Genomic DNA, 24,197 nt, shown 5'->3' on the forward strand with positions numbered 1-24,197 from the left:
CCAGAACTGAGCGCTGGAAAAGGTTTAAGCTGGGTTGGACTGCGGCGTATTGTGAAATTTTTGGGTAAGTAATCATTTAGTTAAAAAATAAGTGAAAAAATATAATTTGACAAATAAGACATTGCGATATTTCCTTTGAATAATTCAGTGGAGCTATATAACTTTTATTAATAACTTCCACCACATCTTGCCACATATCATAGAAGAGTAAAAATTGAATTTCTTTTTAAGCGTCTTAGTTTTTTTTGTACTTATCATCGGAAAATATGAATTGCGATGGCAATGTACTCGCTCATCAATTTTCTTTTAATGTCGCTAATGATTAAGTTTGAAAATATAGGAACCCATATTTTTTTCCGTTTTCCGATCCATCACCTCCTTCTCAAGATACTCGCTCACAAAAAAAATAAACTTTCCATTTCGCTTGCAGTCATCCATGTACTTTAATATACTATAATTACCTGTTTAACATGAGAAAAATCGAATCAATGATAACCCAGAAAAACGATGTCGTAGTCCAGAAATAGGAGAACATGCAATCATAAACAGTTTTATTTTTCATGACGAGTACCCGGGAAAATTTTAACTAAAAGCTGTATTTTTGTATTTTAGGCGACATATACGTATAGAAAGAGTTATTTTTTCGTCGACTTTTTTACAAACTCACTTTGCTGTTCGTCGTCTTATCCGGGTCATATCTTGCAAATAAATTATAACCTATTTTCCGATTAGGTGTCGATCTGAAATTTTCAGGATATCTCCGAACTAGATGACAATTCAATATCATAACACTTTTAGTATGATTGACATTGTATCTAGAATTTTTATTCAGAATTTAAAATTAAACACAGATATTTGTTCAAAAAATGAACGCCAGAATCCGGTGGCAGCGCTGTAATAATTGAAAGGAAGGTGAATGATAGAAAATCATTGTAACAAATTTGTTTGCATCAAAGTTTATGGAAAAAATGTCGCGAAAAAACGTTTTTTTTTATGTTTTAACCTAAGTTCTTAGGTTTCTTGGGAAACCGAATCATTATTTTCAAAGCATTTTCCACTCGTACTAGTCATCACGTCTCATGAAAACAACATACTTGTGCCGCTAAGGGATGTCTTTTAATGGATATCGAAAAATCCGCATTACCATTAACCTGCGCAGTTGCGTTCAATCAAATTCTCATTGAACCGAGGAAGAGGAAGCGTGTAAAGATGTAATTCTAGGCACGACTCCCACGCGTGACTGGATTTCTAGTTTCCCGAGACGGGTAAAATCCAGACATGCTGGTGCCTCCGCAGCTTCTGCTACTTGCTCTTCGTTTTCTACGCGGCGTGATGCCTACCCAGTGAGTTTACTATCACAATCGGGTCATTTTCTCAGCAAAATCGTATATATACTAAAACAATTCCCTGTATGGAAGGGAAAGGTAAAGCCTGAATTTTACGATACTTTTTTTTTCATTCCTTCCGAGGAATGGCTTCGGCAATCGCTCCAATGATGGCGGAAAATGTTTTTTTTTCAATGATTGAAATGCTATTCAAATGTCAATAGATTCAATATTATTTATACTATAACATCTCTTAGCAGAACTTACCTTAACTCCTTACTTTTACGCTGTGGTGGCGACCGATAGTTGAGGTCATTTGCACCATGAGGTAAGGGTATTAAGGGAAGGGTGGAGACAGAACCGGCGTCGTTTAGTTAAAAATATAATAAGCTTTCGCGGCAAACAAGTAGAAGGAATTCTTCTCGGGTTCTCCACCGGTTGAGATTCTCCATGACCGACGTTTCGATTCTCGACTCGGGCATCGTCATCAGGGCAGATGAGTGTTCGACAAGCATCGAAACGTCGGCCATGGAGATTCTAAACCGGTGTAGAACGCGAGAAGAATTCCTTCTTTTAGTGAGTCATTCGTCGTTAAACAATCCGTATACTCCAGAATTCGTCTCAAGATCTTTTGGTCAGCTCCGGGAGGGTTAGCCGGTTAATCTACCCACCTAGATTCTTTCTCTTCCAGGTGAATTTCGCCAGTGCTTTTGAGGAGCCAGGTATTAATGAGGCATTGCATTCTCGCACAGCACTGGGATCTCTTACCCATTAGCATTGCGCCACTGCCTGGGAGGTTAAGGACCTCTTTGAAAGTGGCATTCCACTGAGACGCAGTCGTTGGAGACAGTGGTCGATTGTTTCCCTGGATTCTCTCTGGCTTTCAGAGGTTCAAAATTGTTTCAGCTTATGTTACCTACTGGTCTTCTCTTGGTCAGGCATTCATGCACCTATGTGTATTACCACTCGCATCGCTGACGGGCAAAGCAATCCGAATAGGGTAGTCTCCTTCATCAAAGAAAACGAAAGGCATTGATTGCGATTCGTTACCCACCATTAGTGTATTCATAATATGCAAATTATTTGGTTTTAGAAATCCCAGTTTAGACGAATGGCAATGGTCAATTTTAACCTCATTTTAAAAAGGCCAGATTGCCGCCTATGCGATGCCACTCTACGTGACGTCACAGGGACCCAGATGCTATACGAGTATTCAGTACGATTTACATCGTCTGAGATTACCAATGCATGCATGAGGCACAGAGCTCAGGGAAACATCTCTTAATTAAAACTGCCAATGGTCGGAAAGTTTCCTTCGTTTGATTGGGTGTTAATAATCATTATTTAAGCCAAGCGCTACCTGCTAGCAGCCTGCATCTCAGCGGCGCACATATTCTCGCCCCAAGGTCACCTCACTCGGCGGCAACGGGAACCAGAATGACGTCACACGGACTTTTCCCATCATTCATACTTAGCCGTCGCGTTTTCGCGCGCTTGAAAGTTTTCACTTTTCATTTAATCGCGAAAAATAGATACCGTCATTTAAAAATCTAAAAGCATGAAATGCGTACTCCAGGAGTAATAATCTTTCGATGCAGGCAATAAAAAATAATAGGAAACCACCCTATTTTATGTTTCTGATTTGGTATGACCACGCTAACTTTTCGTTTTCTATTGCTAAGTAATAGTTTTATTTGAATGGTTGTATGTTCGTGTACTTATCACTGTCATAGCTTATGGTCTGACTGCGTGTAGTTGTTCTGTATATTTGGCCTATGTCCGGCAAGCGAGCGCGTTTCTGATTGACCAATTATAACCCAACTTTGCTTTTAAGTAGCATCGAAAATGTATAAATTTTCAGCTTTATTTGGGAAAGATATAAACTACGTGTTCTTTTGTGGTGTAAGGTTTAATGGTGAAATAAGTAGCTGCCAGAATACTTATGATTGAGTCGAAAAGTTTCACTTTTTAAAGTGAGAATTCTTGAAAATTTATTTCTCCCAGAAGCAGCCCTGAGTTAGAAAGGGATAAGGCTAGGATGAGTGTCGCATGCCTGGTGTGGAATCACCCCCTGCCACACACCCTGGTTTGTGGAACAGTACCTGGTAGATGTAGATGAAATTCACTTTACAGTGCTATTACTCGCGATTGCGAATGCTACATCACAAATATTGAGAATAAATGAAGTATTAATTTTATGAGGGAATGCCTGAATTATAAAGAATATTTTTGTCATAAATCATCAGCTCACATCCACACACTGTTATACGCAGAATTCTATCAATTACCAGCGATGTCGGGTCAGGTTGAACGACACCATTCGGATTAGTGGCATAACACATTCGACAGCAATGCTGACAGCAGGGTGACAAAGGAAAAGATCATAAGATTTCAAAATACGCGGATGGAGATCATAAAATTTTAAAGGATTTCCAGTGCTTGCTTTCGGCTTCCAGGCACCTCAGAGAAAATTGGTTCGGGTAAAAAAAATCATCGCTTGTTTATGTTGGGCAAAACATGATTATCACTGTAACTTTTACCACTATGGGGGCTTAGACTTGATTAGAGATTGACTTAGAAATGACGTGTGGATTAAATGTGTAGGGTTGTATGCGTCCCGGTACCTAAAATTTTATAAAAATTAAGCACGGGGCACTTCAAAGAAAGAATTATTAGAAAGAGTAAAGAAGTTTGATCCACTGGTAATTTCAATGAATTACTGAGGAAGGAGGACGAGAGAAGATTGGAGGCATTCGAGATGTGGGTTTGGAGAAGAATGGAGAAGGTGAAATGGACAGAGAAGAGGAGAAACGACGAAGTGCTGGACATGGTGGGTGAGGAGAGGCAACTTTTAGATGAGATACGGAGGAGACAGAAGGTATGGATGGAGGGAGTACTTAGCGGAGAGGGGATGTTGAAAACGGTGTTAAAGAGTAGAATGTTTGGTAAACGAGGGAGGGGAAGGAAGAGAATAGGATTTTTAGATACATTTAAAGGGAGTAGGCCTTACAATTAATTGAAGAAGGCAGTGCTGGAAGGAAAGGGAGGCTCCCAGATTACTTCTATAGTACTCCATGGAAACCTACCTTATTCGGTAGAATACTTTAATAATAATAATTGTCACCAGGACAAGAATAAATTTAAGTTTATTCTGGCCATGATGAACAAAGGAAATTCCATGAGAAAAAAAGGAGAATCTCGCAAAAGCATTTAGCGAGACAATCCCTGGGAAACACAAACAAACGGGCACGATGCCATGTCACCCAGAAACGTGCAAATTCATCGAACACCACTTGCGCTAAGTCACCGAGTCAATCTGGATTTCCGTTTGCAGAAACTCTCATGGGTATTTATTGAAATTTGATGGGAAAACCAGAAAGACTTCTTGAGGGATCTCCAGAAAATGAAAAAAAAAATTAAGTAAGGATTGGTCAAGCTTTTCCTCAGGTTCCGGATATGGAAGAGCCATATTTGACGCACTTCCAAGAGGCAATAAAAAGTATCGTTTAGAACGGAAATAACGTGAACGAATTTTTATTTTCGTTCCCATAAAATTATGCAAAATCAGCATTACTGCATTAATTGGGTAACAGGGAACTGGGGTAGGCCTTCGGGAACAAAACATAAGGTAATCCCAAAAAATATTTATTTACGAATATAACATTCCAAACTATGGATTGGAATATTTGTTTAATCTGAATTGTCATTCTATCAAGGATAGCAGCAATGAAAGCGAAAAAACTGTCAAATAAACAATGGTTTTTGCTGTTCATACTCAACTTAGCGATTCCTTCCACCAATGAAAGGTTCTTTCTGAAGGAGTAAACGAACCAGAATTCAGATGACGTCACCTACTCACGAAAAATGGGTAGAATATTTTTCAATTCTATATTTTAAACTTAGGAGGAAACTGAAGAATGGGGAAGATTTTATTTTCGTCAAAACTTATTTTTCCCTTCCATTTACCGATGCACTTTCACTCAATTACGATTTTGTGAACGAACCTGTAAATATATTACTTCATAGGCTGACTACCATTTCGAGTCAGACCTCAACCTCCCCATATTTGAATAACAGATTTGGCAAGGTGAATTTGAATATCTGTTCTACGGGGCCCGTGTCTCTTCTGTAGCATCTCGATGCAGAAAGCCGCGTCTAATCTTGATAACAACTTCTATGGAGAGGAGCAGCTGCAATTTCAGAATGCTATGCGGACGTTCTCACAATCTCTGAACAAGAGTACTTGTTCGAAAATCTGAGGCAATAAGTTAGCCGCCGGTGCACAAGGCTTGAGTTATGGTCTTTAGACCAGGGTACATCCGTAGCCTGCGAAAGATGGACAGATAGGGGAAGCCTAGCTTGGGAGCACCTGAAGTGATTTTTAAATGGCTGAGGTAGTAATATAGACGACGTCATTAAACTAGATGAGAAGAAGCGTAAGAATCCCCGGATGCCAAAGTGCCATAATTTTTTTTCTAAATCTAAGCAGCAAAGCAGTCCCACGGGGGCATGCACTCTGGAAACAATAGTTAAAATTATCTATTTTTACAAAATATCTTCACTTTGTAGGCAGGGGAATATTTCCGAAACAAGTATTATGCAACATTTAACGAACTTCAAAATTAATAAATATACGGTACACAATTGCAAAACATAAACTCTGCCTTGAAGATAGCGAAAAATAGTACTAGAACAATATTTATAGTTACTTTTCAATTAAAAGATCATCGTCCCGATAATTAATAGGTTCTATAAGAGAATTTATTAGCCATTTCAATGAAAATTAACTGCGGAATGTCAAATATTCCTCTTACAGAGTAAAAATCGAGGAGTCTGTATAATAGTCACCGCATAACTTCCAAGGAATGAGATTTTTTGTGCAGGGTTTCTTCACTGAATCATTTGTTCCATCTTCGTCCTCATCCCTGCAGAACTTGAGCTTTGTGTTCACACATGGATAACATGAATGAATGCCTCTCTGACACATGAAACGCTAGCATCTTCATGTCGAGATCAATTCGAGTCGGACGAAGATTCAGAGAATTTAACACTATAAAGAATATCCACCTCGATTATGCACAGATTCTTTCTGAAGAAAAAAACATTTCTATAATTCGAAACTTTTACGACTTAACCCGGAGTCAATTCCCAGTGGTCCATAAAGCCTTCAAAAAGCATACTTTATTCAGTTGAGTTAACGTCATAAATGTCAGAATTTGAGAGCCAATAAAAGGAGCTCATTACGTAGGCGAACAAAGTCGCTTCAGATCATCACCATTCCCAATTTCGTAACTTAAAACTTCGAGTGCCGGCCACTAATTTTAAAGCCCTACTGAAAAATCCAGCCATTTTTACTAAATTCGCAAATTTTTTAAAACATTAGCATTAAAAATATATTTATACGGATGTCTATTTCAATAAAAATGGACTTTTTTCTTCATATTGAATGAGTTGAGTAACATTTATTGCTGACTTTTAAATATATTTTTTTAATAATGAAAACCTGCTGTTTTTGAAAAATAAAAAATTTGCAACAAATGATGTACCGCCATAAAATGCATAATATTTTTTTATCACGCTCAATTTGAGCTATTGAAACCATTGAAATCATACAAAAGCATTGTTCCAAGCAAATCATTCAAAACCCTGGATGACAAAAAGGGTCACTGCACCCTCAACGAACGGTTCTTTCCTCCAAAGAATTTTCACACTAAGTAGGCTGAGATAAGGGTGCCGGCAGCTACAGAGGACTTTTCGTCCTCGAGACATTAAAAGAGCTCATTTTCCATCGAGCAGTTGATTTTTGAAGTAACAGAACCACTAAAAAGTAAACTTGAAAAGTACCACGGGCGAAATATTACAGCAAACAAATTCAATTAAATAGATAGACGTAATATTACGTCTATGACATTCCTCAGAAGGATTAGCAGGACGTAATATTACGTCCATGGCACGCAAAGTGTTAACCTTGGCCGAGGTTCACTCAAAATTTTCACTACATTCTATCGCAAGGATGAATTTGTGTAGTCATTACGAGACATTGTTCATTTTAGCGTTGAATTCAAGGAAAACATTGTTATAACTAGCATTTCCCCCAGTTTTACAACATATATTCACATAGATTCACCCCAGAAATACACCCCACATAACGAATATCCGAAAATACTTGTCCTTTTTCGTCGTACGTAAAAATCATCCATTAGTTCGCTTATGATTAAAAAGCTACATCTTTAGCATTATTACAGATATATCAATATTTCTCACTAATTTTATATCGGTGTTACCGGCTTAGTCCAAAATATATGATGGTTAACTCTATATTACACACTTACACATATTTATAACGAGATGAACAGTTTTTTTATTCTAAAAGAGGAGGAATTTTCTGAATTTGGAGGAGGATTTTCTTTTCTGGAGGAATTACTGGTGGAGCGTTATGCTAAAATCCGCCAAGGTAGTCAGCCGCTTCATGACAAAAATGTTGGCATACCAATCCGATTCGGTTTAACTCGCTGCCACAGCGCCAGCGGCTTTTCTGTTGTCTGTTAGAGACAAACGGATATTAGCGGCGGGCGGCCTTGCCTCGTAGCGGCGGAAACGTCTCCTTTACAGCCCGTCGACGATAGATAAAAGGAAACGAGCGCGCAACTCGGAAAGAAACACCGTGCCGCTGGGTGTCCGCCCAAGACTACATAATGAGTAGTTGCCGGCGTATCCTCTCTGAATGCGAAAAGAGCCGGCAGTTAAGCTGATGCCAACCGGCATTAGTCTTTCCAACCGCCTGACGCGACAAAAACATAGAATCGAAGAGGATAGCACGGGGATTACTCAAACGATTGGTACCCCATTCCGCCTCCTAGATAGGCGCACTAATGGCCCATTTTAATCGTTTATCAAAAATGTCCACATACTATTCCTAAAACTAAAAAAACTAACCCTTCTCCAATTCTCGGAAAGGGCATCAAGCACGGAAGTAGCTTCATCATCATGGGCGTACCCAGCGGGGGGCAGAGGGGGCAACTGCCCCCCCCCCCCCCCAGAAGCAAAAATAAATTTTAAAAATTCAAAACAAAAGTTATGACCAAATTTTCCTTTCGAGGAAAATTGAAATTAGTATAGGACATGAAACTAAAATAAAAATCATTAGTTTTTCAAGCAAAAAATTATAAAAACTGAAACATAATTTCCTAAAAATTTTGGTTTCATTAACCTTTTCTGTGCAAAAAAGTTGTAACTTGAATGACCACGGCTAGTTTTGCCCCCCCCCCCCCCCCCAGTTTTGATTCTGGGTACACCCATGTTCATCATATTTACAATTATGTAAGGATCAACTTATTATTCAGTGTGGATTGAGAAAACGGAGTCTGGGTTCTCAGTTCCATTGAATCGAGTCATTATTGCCGGAACAGCGTTTTAAGCTTGATAATTCCTTGCTCTTATCCCTAAGGGACATTCCACTCGCCAATTAAAAAACATACAGTTAAAATGTGACGGCCTTGGCAAGCAATCCTACTATGAGCAAAAGAGGCCTCAACAGCGAATGAGAAAGGGAGGCCTTAGCTAGGATTCCGTTACGCTAGCATCACTAACATGTTATCCAGACCGTGTAAATTCCCATGATGCAATGAGTCAGCCAAATTCTTCCCATCATTCACGAGGTTCCCATGAAGGAGCCCTTGTAAAAAAAGGTACACCAAATGGATTCGCAACAGGTCGAAACTATTTAATCATTAAGCCTTAAGGCGATAGCAGACTGCATTGTAGCCACGTTGTGTTGGCTCAGTTCCACCTGCATGCTGGGAGGCTGCTCCTCAGCACTTTAAGGAACCTTCGAAAAAAAAATCAAAATACGTATACGCTCGTAGACTTACTTCAATTACATATTCTGTACCGTATAATTAAAGTCAAGTACTTTGAATTAATCCGGCATAACTTTGTGGAAATAATTATGAAGCAATAATGAAAGCTAAGTTCCACAGAATTCACAGATGGTTTTTCGGCCGTTTTTATCGGCGCCACCGCTTAGTAGCATCCATAAATTACGTGAGGTGTTAAGGGGGGGTCTAGCCGATCCCCACCCAATCTCACGTGGGGGAGAGGAGTGCTCGCAAGCATCACGAAAAGAAACAGAGTAAAATGTGATTCTGGACTATGATCTTAGAAATCTTAAATACTAGTCTTCTTTAATATTAAATAAAAATAATTAAACGAATAGTCTTTTTAATAAATTCAACGCATTGAAGCACAGTTTAACGTATTTACACCAAGGAGGTTGTAAATATAGTTTATTTTAACGTATCAACGATCATGACCGAATATTTCACCAAATGGTTAGCATTGACTCTTATGGGATTTTCAATGTAAGCATGGCTATACTATCCAAGTATTCCTGCCACACTGCGCCCAACGCTCAGAAACAGTGGTGCCCCCTCCAGTATATACACTATCTCCTTGATTTACACCCAAAATACGCATTTTGAAAAATCTCACGTGAGATTAGATAGAGGGGGTCGAGCCAAATCTCACGGTATTTCACTAGGGGGGAGTAGGTGTCCAAAAATCACCTCACGTAACTAATGGACAACCCCTCAGGTACCTAATGATGACGCAGTGGAGTAGACACTAATTATAATACCGAATAAATATACTCCGCGGAGTTAAGCATAGTTGCTTCCATCATTACTTAAGTACCTTCTTGCTCAGACAATTAAACGTGCATAATCGTTAATATTATTCGACGCGCGAGGGTTCCCTCTGACCCACGCGACACTCGTCGCTGTCACTTGTAAGCGATCGGTGGGACTTGTGACTCATTTCCGCCGGGCGGAAAAGAAAAAAAGTTTTGATGCGTCGCGATGCGGGGAAGTGGAGGGAGGGGAAACTGTGGAAAGGGGTTTGGTGGGGGAAGCTGTGGAATGGGGGTTAGAAGGGGAAGCCCTCAGTGAAGGTCGAATGCTCAGCCCAGACCTTGGACTATCGAAGGACCGGGCGTACGAGGAAACCAACTGCAGCTGAATTCCGTTCCGTGGGCAAGAACTGGCGGTCGTACGTAAAAAGCGAAACACATTCGCGCAGGAACGAATAACACTGTTGCATTTTTATCTCACCACTAGCAAAAGAGCCGGCGTTGTTCGAGAAAGGTGGTACCCAGAGAAGTGGGAAACTTGATCTTGGGAGCGCATGGGATCAGCTTATGCCCCACTCCAAAACATTGATCGTTACGTGTGTCCGTTAGTGCGTCGACCAAAACCTTCGTGTGAACACATATCCCAGCCAAAAGGTCTGCACCGAGAATATTACTGTTTAACGGTAATAATCAATTGAATTGTGTTTTCCCTTTGAGCAAGTCAAAAGGTGTGCCTACCCTGTAGGATGTCCTACCGCAGAAATTGTATGACGTGACGTAACAAATGGTAATGACAAAACAACGCAATGGACGCTACCGAAAGTAGCACTACAGGGTTTGGGAGCATGAGGTGCACCTATGTACTGCCTTTTGTCGCAATCCGTGCAGCCGTATGGAAACGCATAGCGGACAGACAAACAGATATTCTCTTTTATATAGGTATTCTGAAAATAGATTGGCAATTGGAGGAGAGCATGCAGTAGTTTTCTTTCCATTAAGTGGTGGAGGACTTTTTAAATTAACCATTGGCCCACATGTATTCATATGGTTTTTTTTCTTAACCCGGTACGGAATGCAGGATTATTAATTCTTACAACAGGGTGTCCAGCCAATAAAAGCAGAAAAAATTCATCCATAATTCCTGGTCATTCAAGGAAATTTTTTAAAAACCCAAAATAATCTTACGTGATTACTGCGAAAGTTAAGAATTTTAAAACAAAAAATTACTTCAATAAATTCAAAACATATTGTATTTATGCATTACTTTACGTTCCTAATTTATAGAATAACATTTATAAATAGATATTATATGTGCACTTAATTTACGAATGTCTCACAATTAGTCATAACTTAAATAAATTGGGTGTTCAACAGGAAACATTTTATGTGAATTTGATTTTATACAAAAGATTTTGAAATATGGTAGTTTCCTTCATCTAAGAAAACAAAAGGCGTTGATTGCGATTCGTTACCCACCATTAGTGTATTCATTATACAAATTATTTGGTTTTAGAAATCCCAGTTTAGACGAATGTTTTTTTTCTTCCTTCACCTGGCATCAGCTATTGGGCAGGCATTTCGTCTTGCGGATTTTTTTAGCTGGCACCTCGACCGGTGTGTCTCAAACATTTGGCTTCCTCACACTGATGGAAGGAGAAAAAATACTTTCCCAGCATAACAGAGAAACCCCGCCAAAAGTCTACCAGCGTGTCGGAATGTTTAAATGGAGCGTGGTTTGGGAAAACAGCGGGAGATGTTTGTCTCTGTCATTCGGATTTGAATGTCAGGTTCCTACACGCATTTGGTTCAACATGGTTGTGATCCAGTCCTTCCTGCATTTCTTTTTCACAGCCCGCGCGGAGAATCTTAATGTTTATCCGATAAACACTTATGAAGACATATTTTCCCATTTTAGTTAAGTACATTTTAAGTTAAAAGTGGAGCCTGATGTCCGAGTGGGTAAATAGTTTGACTACTATAGTTAAATGAGACATTGCAATATTACCACAGGATTATTAATTTAACACGACGCGTTTCTCTGCTACAAACAACACTTGATAATTTTGTTCGTAAAAACAAAACGCATTGTGCTAAAATAAATCCAATGGAAATATTTTAACGTCTCATTTAACAATAGGATGGTTTCTAATTTTTTTATTGCCTAAATCGAAAGATCATTACTCCTGGAGTACGTATTTCACGCTTTCGGATTTTTAAATAACCATACCTAGTTTTCGCGATTAAGTGAAAGGTGAAAATTTTCAAGCGCGCGAAAACGAGACGGATAAGTACGAATGCTGGGAACAGCCCGTGTGACGTCATTCTGGTTCCGGCTGCCGCCATGTGAGGCCACCTAGTTGCGAGACTATGAGCGCCGCTACGATGCAGGCTGCTGGCAGGTAGCGCTTGGCTTAAATGAGGATTATTAATACCCTATCAAACGAAAGAAACTTTCCGAACATAGGCATTTTAATAGGTGATTATTAAGAAATGTTTCCCGGAGCTCTGTGCCACATGCATGCATTGGTAATCTCAGACGATGTAAAACTCCCGAATACTCGTATAGAAACTAGGTCCCTGTGACGTCACGTGGAGTGGCATCTCATGGCCGCCAATCTGACCTTTATCAAATGAGGTTAAAATCGACCTTTAACATTCGTCTAAACTATGATTTCTAAAACCAAATAAATTTGTATATTATGAATGCACTAATGGCGGGTAACGAATCGTAATCAATGCCTTTCGTTTGCTTTAATGAAGGAAAATACCTATTAAGAACTTCCACAACAACGTGCCGAATATCATACAAGGTTTGACTACTGATGCAAAGTTGATTTCTCAAATACTGGATGAAGCCTTAGGGCACACCCAACAAAAATTCCCACGCTGCCGTGGAGTCGAGAGACATAATCACTGCTGAATTTTAATCTTTCCATTCACATCTTAAAAGCTACTACATCTAAGTCCAGCGTAGAGCAGTAACCTAAATTTGCAACTCATTAAGAGTGTCTCTCCACAAAATCCTTCGCTTTACGTCAGGCTAGAATGCGAGGAATTATATGATTATCATAATGAATATACAATAATAATAACTTTATTTTTCCACAGATGTTCAAATTAACATCTGTCCGCCTACGCAAGTGTACATATTTCCGCACCGTTAAGTGCAACACTCTAGATCAGTATCTTTACTAGACTTTTCCTCAAGCTCTTCCATGACGATTCTATCATCAGCTTTTTCTACTCATGAAAGCCTTCTTTGCTAACACAATTCTCTTCCGGATTTCTTTACTGCTGCACCAGTTTTCCTCAAATTTGTTTCTCAAATAGTTGAATTGCTCCTACTCCTCAAGTTTTTATCCACCTCCTTTTACCGTGAGCCTCACATTCCTAGCTCTTGATGCTACGCATAACCGCAATATTCTTTGAAAATCCTTAATAATATGGAGTAACACACTTATTATATGATTACTTTCTCATTAATCCAAATTAAGTTTTGTGATTACTAATCCAATCCAATAATTTGCGTACCTAACAATTCCTTATCCTTACTGATAATGCGCAACCTCTAATTTCCTTGTGGTCGACTTCGATTCCATAGGAGTGGAAATACGAATTCAAGTGCTGTTTCCCGACTTAAAATATTTGCTAAGGGCGTGAATACCCTCCCGAGTGACCAGCGAGTAAATATTATCAGAGGGTCGAGAGTGGAAGATTCTCTTTTTTTAATTTTATTTAATTAACTCTTTTAATGTACAATAGGCCATGAGTAAAATGTATGACATCGCATAGTTCCTCGATGAATTATAAGGGTTTTCAGTGGCGTAATTAGGAATATGCTCTGGGGGGGATGAAGGGACGTGGGGTGGGGACCCTCCCCCATGAAACGGGGGTTCCGGGAAAATTTTTGAAAAATTACATGCCTGGAAATATATTTTACATCATTTTTGGCATTTAAATTTAAGCACATGCAGTTATTATATGTCAAAACTAGACAATAATTTTAATTATTTTTTTAAATTTCTCTGAGGCTTTGAGGGGGGGATCTATCCCTTCATCCTCCCATAGTTACGCCCCTGAGGCTTAAGTATATCTTAATGCGTTAGGGCATCATTATAATACTGCAGGTTATAGCTGAATACGACATAGACGAGCGAAAATGGCAAAGAGGCAGAAATCAAATTTGTCAAAATATAGGGTTATGATGAAACAGTCGTGTTATTATGAAACTCAAAGAAAATTACTTGCTTGTCCATGCCATGCATATTTTCTCATTCCAGTACAGTGTTGTGATAGCTACACCGAGTATGAAAGAAGGCATAAAACGCGGCTTGTAGATGTTTTGCTATCGGAAACCGGTAGGAAGGGAAAGGAAATATTCTGTAAGCATCATTCACATGCGATTTACTTTCGTGGGTCACCTCGAACTTCGACTATTTGGTTTGGAGGTACCCAAAGGCTTGATCTGGGATTCGGGCTTCCGTAAGCAAATCGCATGAAGTGGGATGGGTGGAGTGCAAAAGGCGAAAAAAGCTGGGATCCCTCCGAGGAGAGGAAACTGCTGGGTGATATGAAGAGGAGTCATAAGAGTGTGGATGAACCGAGTTTGGAATGGGTGCTGAAATCGTTGATAGTGCGAATGACGTAAGCCAGGCAGAGCAGCCTTACGAATATTTCATGGAAAGAAACAGGAAACAGAGCTTCTGATCTGTAAAAATACTCATAATGAAGCATGAAAGATTAACAACAAATGTTAATAAATACGCAGTTAAGTAAGACATTTAACGAAGTCTTCGACGCCACAGCGGATGACATGGAAGGTGACAGAGTTGGGGCTCTCACACTTAAATTTTTCAATGAGCTCGAAAGATAAAATGGTGTATTTTTCCGTTTTTTTAATCCGTCTCATATTACTCAAGTTATCGACGCCTAAAAATAGACGTTGGTTACATCTTTTTTTACCGCAAACAGCCGACATTAAAATAAAATTGATGAACGAGCCCGTTGTCTCCACATTACGGATTTTCCCAATATTAAGGACACAAAACTGAGGTGATCAATTTTTAAATTATTTTCCCATATTTGTTAACTTAATCATTACTCAAACAAAACTTTCACAATATACCGCAGTCCAATCCAACTTAAACTTTTTCAAGAGCTCAATTCTAGATCTTACAATTAGAGACAAGCTTTATCAAACTCATTCTTCAATCATATCTTTATCAAGCGGCAAATCTACAAACACAAGAGTTTCAAATTTTTCGAACATAAATTTCGATTTTACTACGGTAAGATCATGATATGTAATTGATTTCAGCACGCAAACTATACAATTTCCAAATTATGCAATGAGTTGGCCAAATTTTCGCCATCATTAACGAGTTTCTCGTGAGGGTCATGTAAGGAACAGACGCATTCAACTTTACAAGTATCAAAGAGTAGCCAGCTCTGCATTTCAGCCCTCGAGATATGTGAGGATAAAGCTCACCTCCTACTAGGCCGCACGCGTGAATTACGGACAGTAATATTAACAGCAAGGTGACAATCGTATTGCCAGTGTCATGTGTTCTGTGACGCCAAAGGTTGGAAAGTGGGAGGCTTACACAAACTCTTTTTCCATATTCTCAACTTCAACGCGTCGTGCGTACCTACCCTCGGAAATGGAAAAACAAATCTATAAGGTCGGTTGGAGGAAAGTTACAGTGAACGAGACAAATAAATGTGGAATTATACAGGGCATGGAGTTTTAAATTAAAATATTTAGCGAATGCAATAAAATACGCATAAATTCTATTCGATAATAACCTTTCGAGTTACATTTAAACAGAAATATGGGTTTTTACCCTTCCTAAAACTCTGTAAGCTTAATGTACTAGAGATTAAAACTATGTAACTACTACCACTGACGGCAGTAAGTGGGATCTGCAGTAACTCTGTGAGAATGGACATTTTTAAGCTTCCTTGAGGATACCATGAGGAACGAAACTGATGTAAACTTCCTCAAACTCTCGCCTTGACATTTTACTTTCAAATTCCATCCTCATGACCTTCCAGGAATCATCCCTCGACCCAAAGTTATTTTATTATCCTTCTTGATACCTTTAAAACACGAACACCCCAGAAGCTATCCTATACATTTAATGGACGTAGTAAAGATTTAGGCCTGGATATGATTTAAACTGAATTTTTAACTCGCGAGTCTAGCAGAAACTTTATAAGGTACATAGAAATGTTATATATAATTACAGAAATGTCTTTTTCTGTCATTCCGTACATGCTCCGTTAATACTACACCTACAATCATAGGCGGATTTGGGGGGGGGGACAGGGGCACGTGCCCCCCCCCCCCCCAGACGCTTAAAAAATAGACAAGATTTTTAATACGTTCATCATTAAGTTCGTTTTATTTTGTGAATTACGGAGTCGCAATCATTTAATTTAATATCAATAACTTTTATATTAAAATAAAGAGAATATTTTCTACACTAATAATTGTGTTTTGTTTTTAATCTCAATTATACAAGAAGACCTGTCAGACCCTTGTGCCACCCAGAAAAAAATCCTGAATCCATGCCTACAGTTATATATGAGGAATCACTTTTAACGTTGAATCACCGGCTTCTGACGAAAAATACAATCTCAATATTTCACTAATTGTGCATTAATTTGACTTAAAGTTTCGATTTTTTCCATGTCGATTACTCGCTCGAGCTCTATCGACTACGCACATTTTTCCTTAGCTCCAAAAAAAGGTTTAAAACCCGTTAATCCATAACTAAACCAAAGAAACGTAACATAAGCAGTAAAAAATATTATCTAAAAAATAAAATCCAAGTTAAAAACGAAATTTTCGCTAGGGTTACCAAGGGTTACCTTTATTCGCACGGGTTACCTTTAATGAAGTTGTATTTAATTTCTGGCAAAGGTAAGGATGTGCTAGGAATGGCTAACCTTTTCCAGCGATTGACTACAAGTAACAAGTGATGCAGGATGTGAAAAGAAGAACTATCCGAGGATTGAGTGGAGAGCAGCGTCAATGCCATTTTAGGATTGATGATCAGTGAGAAAGAGAGTTGGGTTGTGAGCATAGAGGCCTAGGCCGAGAAACAAATGATATACCTCCACAGCTGTGCTTCCTTTATATGCTAATTTTTTTAAATTCGAATACGGAAATACTAAATTAGCGTAAAAATAATACGTCTTCAGTAAAAAATATTTGACAGCATAAAGATCAAGTCATAGTCATAAATAAAGTCAGAATTCTACCTCTCCAGATCGTCCAGATGATTCGCTCCGTCCAATAAACAGACCATACCATATACCATCAAAATATACCAAAACGGAGAAATCAAAAGAGCAATCCTCCATTCACATCGAGTGAGTCCACCTGCTACACCATCTGGCCTTGTAATTTCTAACATCATCCAAAGGCAATCGTCGTATGGCTAACTACGTCCTTTGAGAGCGCGAAAATTAGCCATAATTGTTTCAAATTTCCTTCCAGTCTTATATTATATCTCTTTCATGGATCTTAAACGTTGTTTCTGCCAATAGCAAGGGGTGAAAAGGCGACCGATTGCATAGGCTGTTCTTTTCTCAGCTATACGTCACACGCAGTCTGACGGTAAGGAGCTCAAAGTTGCATTTCAGTCGACATGAATAGATAAGACGATACTTTTGCTTTAAGAAGTCGCTCTTTTGAGCCTGAAGCATTAAGCATAAAAAGAACTCTTCTTAAATGTTGTTGAACCACAACGCTTGACATTCCATGACACAACAGCCAACATACATTGGCAGATTTAGGTTGGGGGCGGGGCCACCTGCCTCCTTCAGACGCTTAAAAAATATACAAAATTATTAATAAGGTAATAATTACGTTCGATTTTTTTATGGAGCCTCAATCATTTACTTCTATATTAATAACTTTTATATCAAAATAAAGAGAATATTTCGTAGAGCAATTGCCGAATTTTGTTTTTAATCTCAAGTAAGAGAATATCGTTTGCCTGTCAGACCCTTGCCCCCCCCCCCCCCTAGAAAGAAAATAATGGGTCTGTCCTTGCCAACATACGCGTACAAAAATTCCCATACATTTTTGGGAAAAGTAAAATTAAGTATTTAAGAAAAATATTTAAGAATTATGTGGATGGAAAGGCTCACAATGATCTTCCTTCATCAAAGATAAACAAACATATTACATACAAATGAAGAGTACTGCTGTGGCATCCGTACTAAAATAGTCCATGCTTTCACTGTATTAGCAAAAAGTTTCTTTTTTCACACGAAATCATATAAAAATGATTTCGTGTGATCCCATGAATAGTTTCCTGTGGTGACAAAAAATACCATAGATTAAAATTCCGAATTAAGTTTTTGGTTTCATCTCCCACCAGAGAATCGTTGTTTCTTATAAAATTATTAAAACCACCTTGGACAACAACGTAGGTTAAAAGAAGCTTCACCAACGACAATTACAAGAGTAACTACAAGATTAAGGGGAAATAAAAGATTCCAATCTTCCCTGTCTTGTAGGGGCGTCTTTTCCATCTCGACAAACATATGGCATTCTCACCCGGAAAAGGATAAAATTCCCTGGTTGATTCCAAGGTCGCTGATGCTGCATGCACAGATTAAGGAAGCGCGGAGAAGATAAAAAAATCGCAACGGATTTCGGTGGGTATCAAGGAAGATTATAACAGAGGGAACACATGCTAACTAGTAAATCTTTTGGTTAATGGTCGTAGATAGTACTTCACGGTAAAAAAAATAGGCAACGGAGCAGGTGGGTGAATAGATCTAGGGTGGATATCCCAAATATTCTGTAGGTGACAGCTGTGGAAACCATTAAATGGGAAGCAGATTCGATCAAGAATACTCTCGGGAAAAATTATGACCTTGACGTTCACTGAAGAGAAAGGCTACAAAAAAGATGTGAGGGCAAAGGAAAACTTCAAATTTTATATAAAAAATTATACTTAACTCTTTGTCATGGATGGAAAAACAACACTGTTTCTTCATGGTGGACACGTTTAGGGTTGCGGTTTAATCCATTATCACATTAACTACTGAAATTAACTTAATAAAACCAGAATATGATAACAGATTTTGGTCGAAGTAGAAAGTTAGAACACAGTCAACCCATCAGCTTACATTGTCCTACATCCTGATTTTTTCGAAAATTAAAAGAGCGAAAATAGGTAAATAAAATTATTTAATTCGGTCAATTTTCAACGAACCGGGCAAGAGGCCGGATTAACGACCATACTTCTTGAAATTGGCAAAGTTAAGGAAAAGTAGAGAAATCATTCTTACAGCAAATATAGTATTTAATTGCAACCTGAGAATGATGCTCCCTGAACTCCTCAATTCATCAAAATCTACCTTCGACCGCAAAGACAAACCGTGCAGATTAAAAAACTTCCATGAGTAATGGCATGCAAATTCAAAACGTCATAAATGAACCAGCCGTTTAACACAGTATTCCCAATACTTCAATGAGCCTTTTAATCAATCTGCAATTGTACCAAGCCGCCATTTAACAGCGCGAATGCTAATTACACGAGCAAGTGAGTTTAAAAACACGACCACAGCCAAAAATTTTCATTCCAGCAAGGTTTTCCATTCATTTACACAATTATATTTCATTCATAGACTCAGGCGTAACGTACACTAAAGAAACAATGACAGTGACAAAATAAAAAGGCGAGAAGAGGTTATGAAGAGAGGAGGAGAAATGGAGATTATGAGCGGAGCAATTTTAGATTGCACGATTAGATGACAGCAAATGCCGTACATCATCGTCGCGTTGACTCACCTGAGAAAAAAAGGCTACCCTACTCACCTCTTAACGAGTGGAGCCATCCATGCATGGCCCACAGAGATCTGCTCCCACTGAGGGATACAGACTCTCCGATGCAACAAAATAACGAGTTGAGAGACCAGCTAAACAGGTTTCGTCGCACTGGCTGCAGAGGTCATGGGGACTTATTCCGTAGGTTAAGACGTCCGCATCCCTTATGCATGGGGGAATGCGGACCAGTAGGTTCTGCAAAACGTCCCCAAAGACTGCAATCCATTCACTCAACAACAGAAATGGTGAGACAGTCGATGAATCGAAGGAAAATAACTATCACGGCGGTTGGTTTAAACTTACTTAGCACCAATGGGGTCCTTCACTCGGACGCGAAATCGCGATTTATGAAAAGAAGTCTGTGCATAGAAAGAAGAGATAGAGACGAAAAGCATCGCTCCCCATTCAACCTTTCTCTCGTAGTTGAAGAAAACGTGAAAGTTTCCGCATACTTTTCACGACTTCGAGACGTCTCTAGAATTCTGGCTCATTTACTCGTTCATGGAGAACCGGTCATTGGGAGAGAAGAATCGCTCTCGAGAGTGTAAACAACCGCGAACCGCGAGATACATTAACCGGGAGGGAATGAGAAACGATGAGCCTTCCGGGATGATCTCGTGACGTCCTCAACTCTGCGAAAAGGTGTTGGACGTCGATTTTTCGTCCTGAATAGCTCAAGAAGGATCAAAAAACGGAAAAAATACAGGTCTCTTTATTTTTCTAACACGACTAAAATCGGTAATAATAGGAAATTGGTGAACGTTTCCTTTGAGGGGGGGACATCCCCTAGATATTCCTGACAATGTTCATCATGAACTTGGTTTGTCAATGTATGAAGGGAATTATCAACAACGGGTTTTGAAAAATGCTGTTAGCAACCCCAGACCTGCGTAAGGCCTTAACTTGAAAATAGTTGGAAGCCGATTTATACAGCATGCATAATGAGAGTATCTACTGACGAAAGTAAACCACAAACATTTCGTTGGAGGGAGGTTTGAATATGGCATATAAATATTACTCAACCCGTTTTTTTCGTAATATATAGTACAAATTAAATCAAACATGTATATTAATACATATGAAGTAAACCCATGAATTTAGCCACAAAAATGTAAGTAGCTTTCAGGGATGGACAAATTTTATCTAAGACGGAACTAAAATCAAGGATAAAGAATCATAATTTAAAAATGTGTAATGTTTCGCGTACGCATGTCACCGATTTCGGCTTCTGTGAGTGAAACTTTTCATTTTTTCCCGATAGATAGCCGGTGTTTTTTACTCAATTGGATCCAAACACTGTTCAATCCGGAAAGAAAAAATATTTTCCCTCGAGATTTCTGAAAGTGAATTTTCATTACAGCTTTTTTCGCGCAACGCTTCTCCAGTACTGTTTAGGATTTACACCTGTTCCCTGCATCATAGTAGGTCCTCAGTCATTCCATGAATCTTGCAACGAAAAACACGAATTACTATAGTTCCACATCACATATTGCTGTTTTCCAATAACTCCCCAACACTGCTTTAAGTCTTCACCATGATTTTTAATCTCTTTCATCACTTTTAATCTCTTATTTTCCATCACTCCTCTAACTCCGTTGGTACATTTTTTATTTTCGATTTGCAGCTTCGAAGTTACAATCAAAGTAAAAAATTGAATCGAATACTGAAAATAAAAAGAACCAGGTATTTTTGACGGGAGTCAAACGTGAATTAGAATTGGAATCAGTTAATTCCAGTAGCGGATACAGAAAAAACTCAAGGGGGGGCGCAAAAGATACCTTGAGTTACCTTTATTTTTATCGTACCTAATGAAATATAATCAAGTCAAAAGCAAAGTTTAAGAAGTTTTTAATTAAAGTGATTATGTAAAAATACAAGACAATGCCATCTTATGATATAAAAAAGTTACAATTGTGATTCTGCAATATTTGGCAATACGGGCGGCCCCACAAGGGGGGTGCCCCCCTTCTGCATCCGCCAATGGTTAATTAAAAGTTTGAGACATGAAAGTATATTCACAAAAAACATAAAAGATATTTCCGGAGGATATTTTTTTCCGGCGAATCCAAATGCAGAAGACAAATGTAAATATACAAGAGATTATGCACTTTTAAAGTCGATACACTACAACAATGATAACACGAGACATCTTATTCCTTCATCCTACATCGAAAACAGAAATCCGAAACCCTTTTCAAGCTATTCGAAGTATCTGCATTTTTTGACAGTAAAAAAGTAAATCTAAAATATATAATGCATGTTGTTGTAACTTTAAGGTAAGAAATGCGTAGGAAAGTGACAAATCTGCAGAAAATAGCTCTGCGCATCATGCTGCTCCCGATTTGCGAAGTTACGAGTTAAAAGAGAGAGAGGATAGAAAATTAAAAATCGTAACGTATTCCATTCATTGAGGACTTATCACAACGGGAGAAGATTGACCGAGGGAACTTCTAAATAAAAATTTTATTTTAAAAAATCTGGGAGCGTACGAATGAAAAGGAATTCTCCGATATTAATTTACGAAAAAACTTGGAACTTCCACAAAATGCTGGAAAATAAAAATCAATATTGATTTGATATTTTATTTTAGTTCGGTAAACTAGAGAGCTGAGAAGTAAACGTTCAGTAAGAGTGAATTAGTTTTGGATCAGGCCTAAGATCTTAGGTTACTTACTTGAGTTAGGAATAAACGATCTTAATCTCCCAACATCTCCAAAATCCCAGGGTGAAATCATTGATATTGTCATTGAAAATAATTTCAACTAATTCTTCATAAATCTCGTATTTTGAAAAAGCGCGAAACAAAAACTAATCTCTTAAATCAGGCCGCGCTTCACACGAATGCCATAAAATACAGATTCAGTCGTTACTGTCACACTAAAATATCGCCTGGGAAATGTAGGTTCTTACCAACTACCCTGACACGATCGATCGAATAAAAAATAACCAACCAGGAAATATTTATGCCCGATACTTAGGACGTTAATGTTATTTTAACCGAAAAACATCAATGGTCAATTCACATCAACACAGAGCAATAAATGAAAAAAGGGGGTAAAAATAGAATACGACAATACGCGAAGATATATACGCAAAAAATCAAATGAATGCAAATAAAAATAGCAATCCGGTTTCGTAGAACACAGTAACCAAGGTGACAAGGGGATATTTTCAACCCGGGGATACTTCGGTAGCCCGAGGGAAAAACCGTCTGCTAGTAAAATGCTAAAAAACAGCGAAACTATGGGAAAATAGTAAAGCCGATCCGAAAGAATTTTCTATAATTTTACAAAAAAACCGCCGGTAATAACTTAAAGATAAAAATATCAAAGAGAAAACGGCAAATACAAGACGGCTTGTGGGTGTGGGGAACGAAATCAGACCCTGAGAGCAAGAGAAAGACTATACCTTATTCACGAAGTACGAAAGTCTGCACAAAAAGAGGCTTTTTTATTTTTTAGGGGAGTATTAAACTCACACGCACTGATACACCACCACTAACAGGTATTCGCCGAATGTATTAATCCACAAACACCGCGGCTAGAAAGAAACGTACTCACCGAAATAGAAGCCTGATGAAGCATCCAAATCCACGACAGGTGGCTACTTCACCGGTGTATGTCACTGTCATGTTGACCACCCGGCGACCAGCTACAACAACACTGAGAGCGCTGCACTACCCACCAACCACGTCTTCCCGAACCCACTTCTCGACTGCTGCGAAAGGTGTTTCGCAGTTTCCATTGACCGCTCAAAAGTCCCCTTCTCCAACACCTCCTCTCCCCCACCGACGTGACGTCACGCTCGACTCGTACTACACACACAACACGCCTACTTTCATCCTGCCGCGCTACGAAAAGCACGTGTCGCCTCTCATTCGACAGCGTTCACACGAGCTGGGCAGTCGTCAGTGAGGTTCGTCGCCGAGCACAATTCCGTCTGAGTTGCTCTGCGTAACACGATCACCCAACCTAAACACCAGCTTAACGACTGTCAACACGGAGTGCCTCTATCGGCGTCCCGCGAGAGACTCGACATAACATCGTCTCCCCAGAGTGGTCCAACAAGGTGAAAAATACGATTCTTACATCACACTGTGCCCGCTTTCGTGGTTTTTTGTCGGCGCGTACTGTTCAACCTGAGTGCCACTTGATCAGTGCGTGTGCAGCCATCTAGCGGTCAAAAAGAGAACCGGATATGGCTATCATGGCGCTCCTTCCAAAATGAATAAACGAAGGTATCACTCATAGTCTCGCACGTTTTTTCGTCCGTTGCGACGAGTCTGACGATAAGAATGAAACTAAATGTCACATAAAACACATTTTACATTCATTTTAGATTCATAGAGATGGATTATACCACGTAGTGAATTTGTTTTCCTGAGTGGAAATATCTG

At 39.0% G+C, this 24,197-nt stretch overlaps 1 protein-coding gene across 1 annotated transcript in view; it reads right to left on the bottom strand.

Moving 5' to 3' along the window:
* The window catches only part of LOC124162265 (bestrophin-4-like), a 187,189-nt gene extending 163,196 nt beyond the window's left edge, over positions 1-23,993 (bottom strand). The window contains exon 1 of the mRNA XM_046538737.1: positions 23,362-23,993. Coding sequence (XP_046394693.1) covers positions 23,362-23,432 — 71 coding nt within the window. The 5' untranslated portion in view covers positions 23,433-23,993. The remainder of the gene's footprint in view (positions 1-23,361) is intronic.
* Between the last annotated feature and the right edge of the window lie 204 nt (positions 23,994-24,197).

Source organism: Ischnura elegans, chromosome 7 (assembly GCF_921293095.1).
Source record: "Ischnura elegans chromosome 7, ioIscEleg1.1, whole genome shotgun sequence".
Taxonomy (NCBI): domain Eukaryota; kingdom Metazoa; phylum Arthropoda; class Insecta; order Odonata; family Coenagrionidae; genus Ischnura; species Ischnura elegans.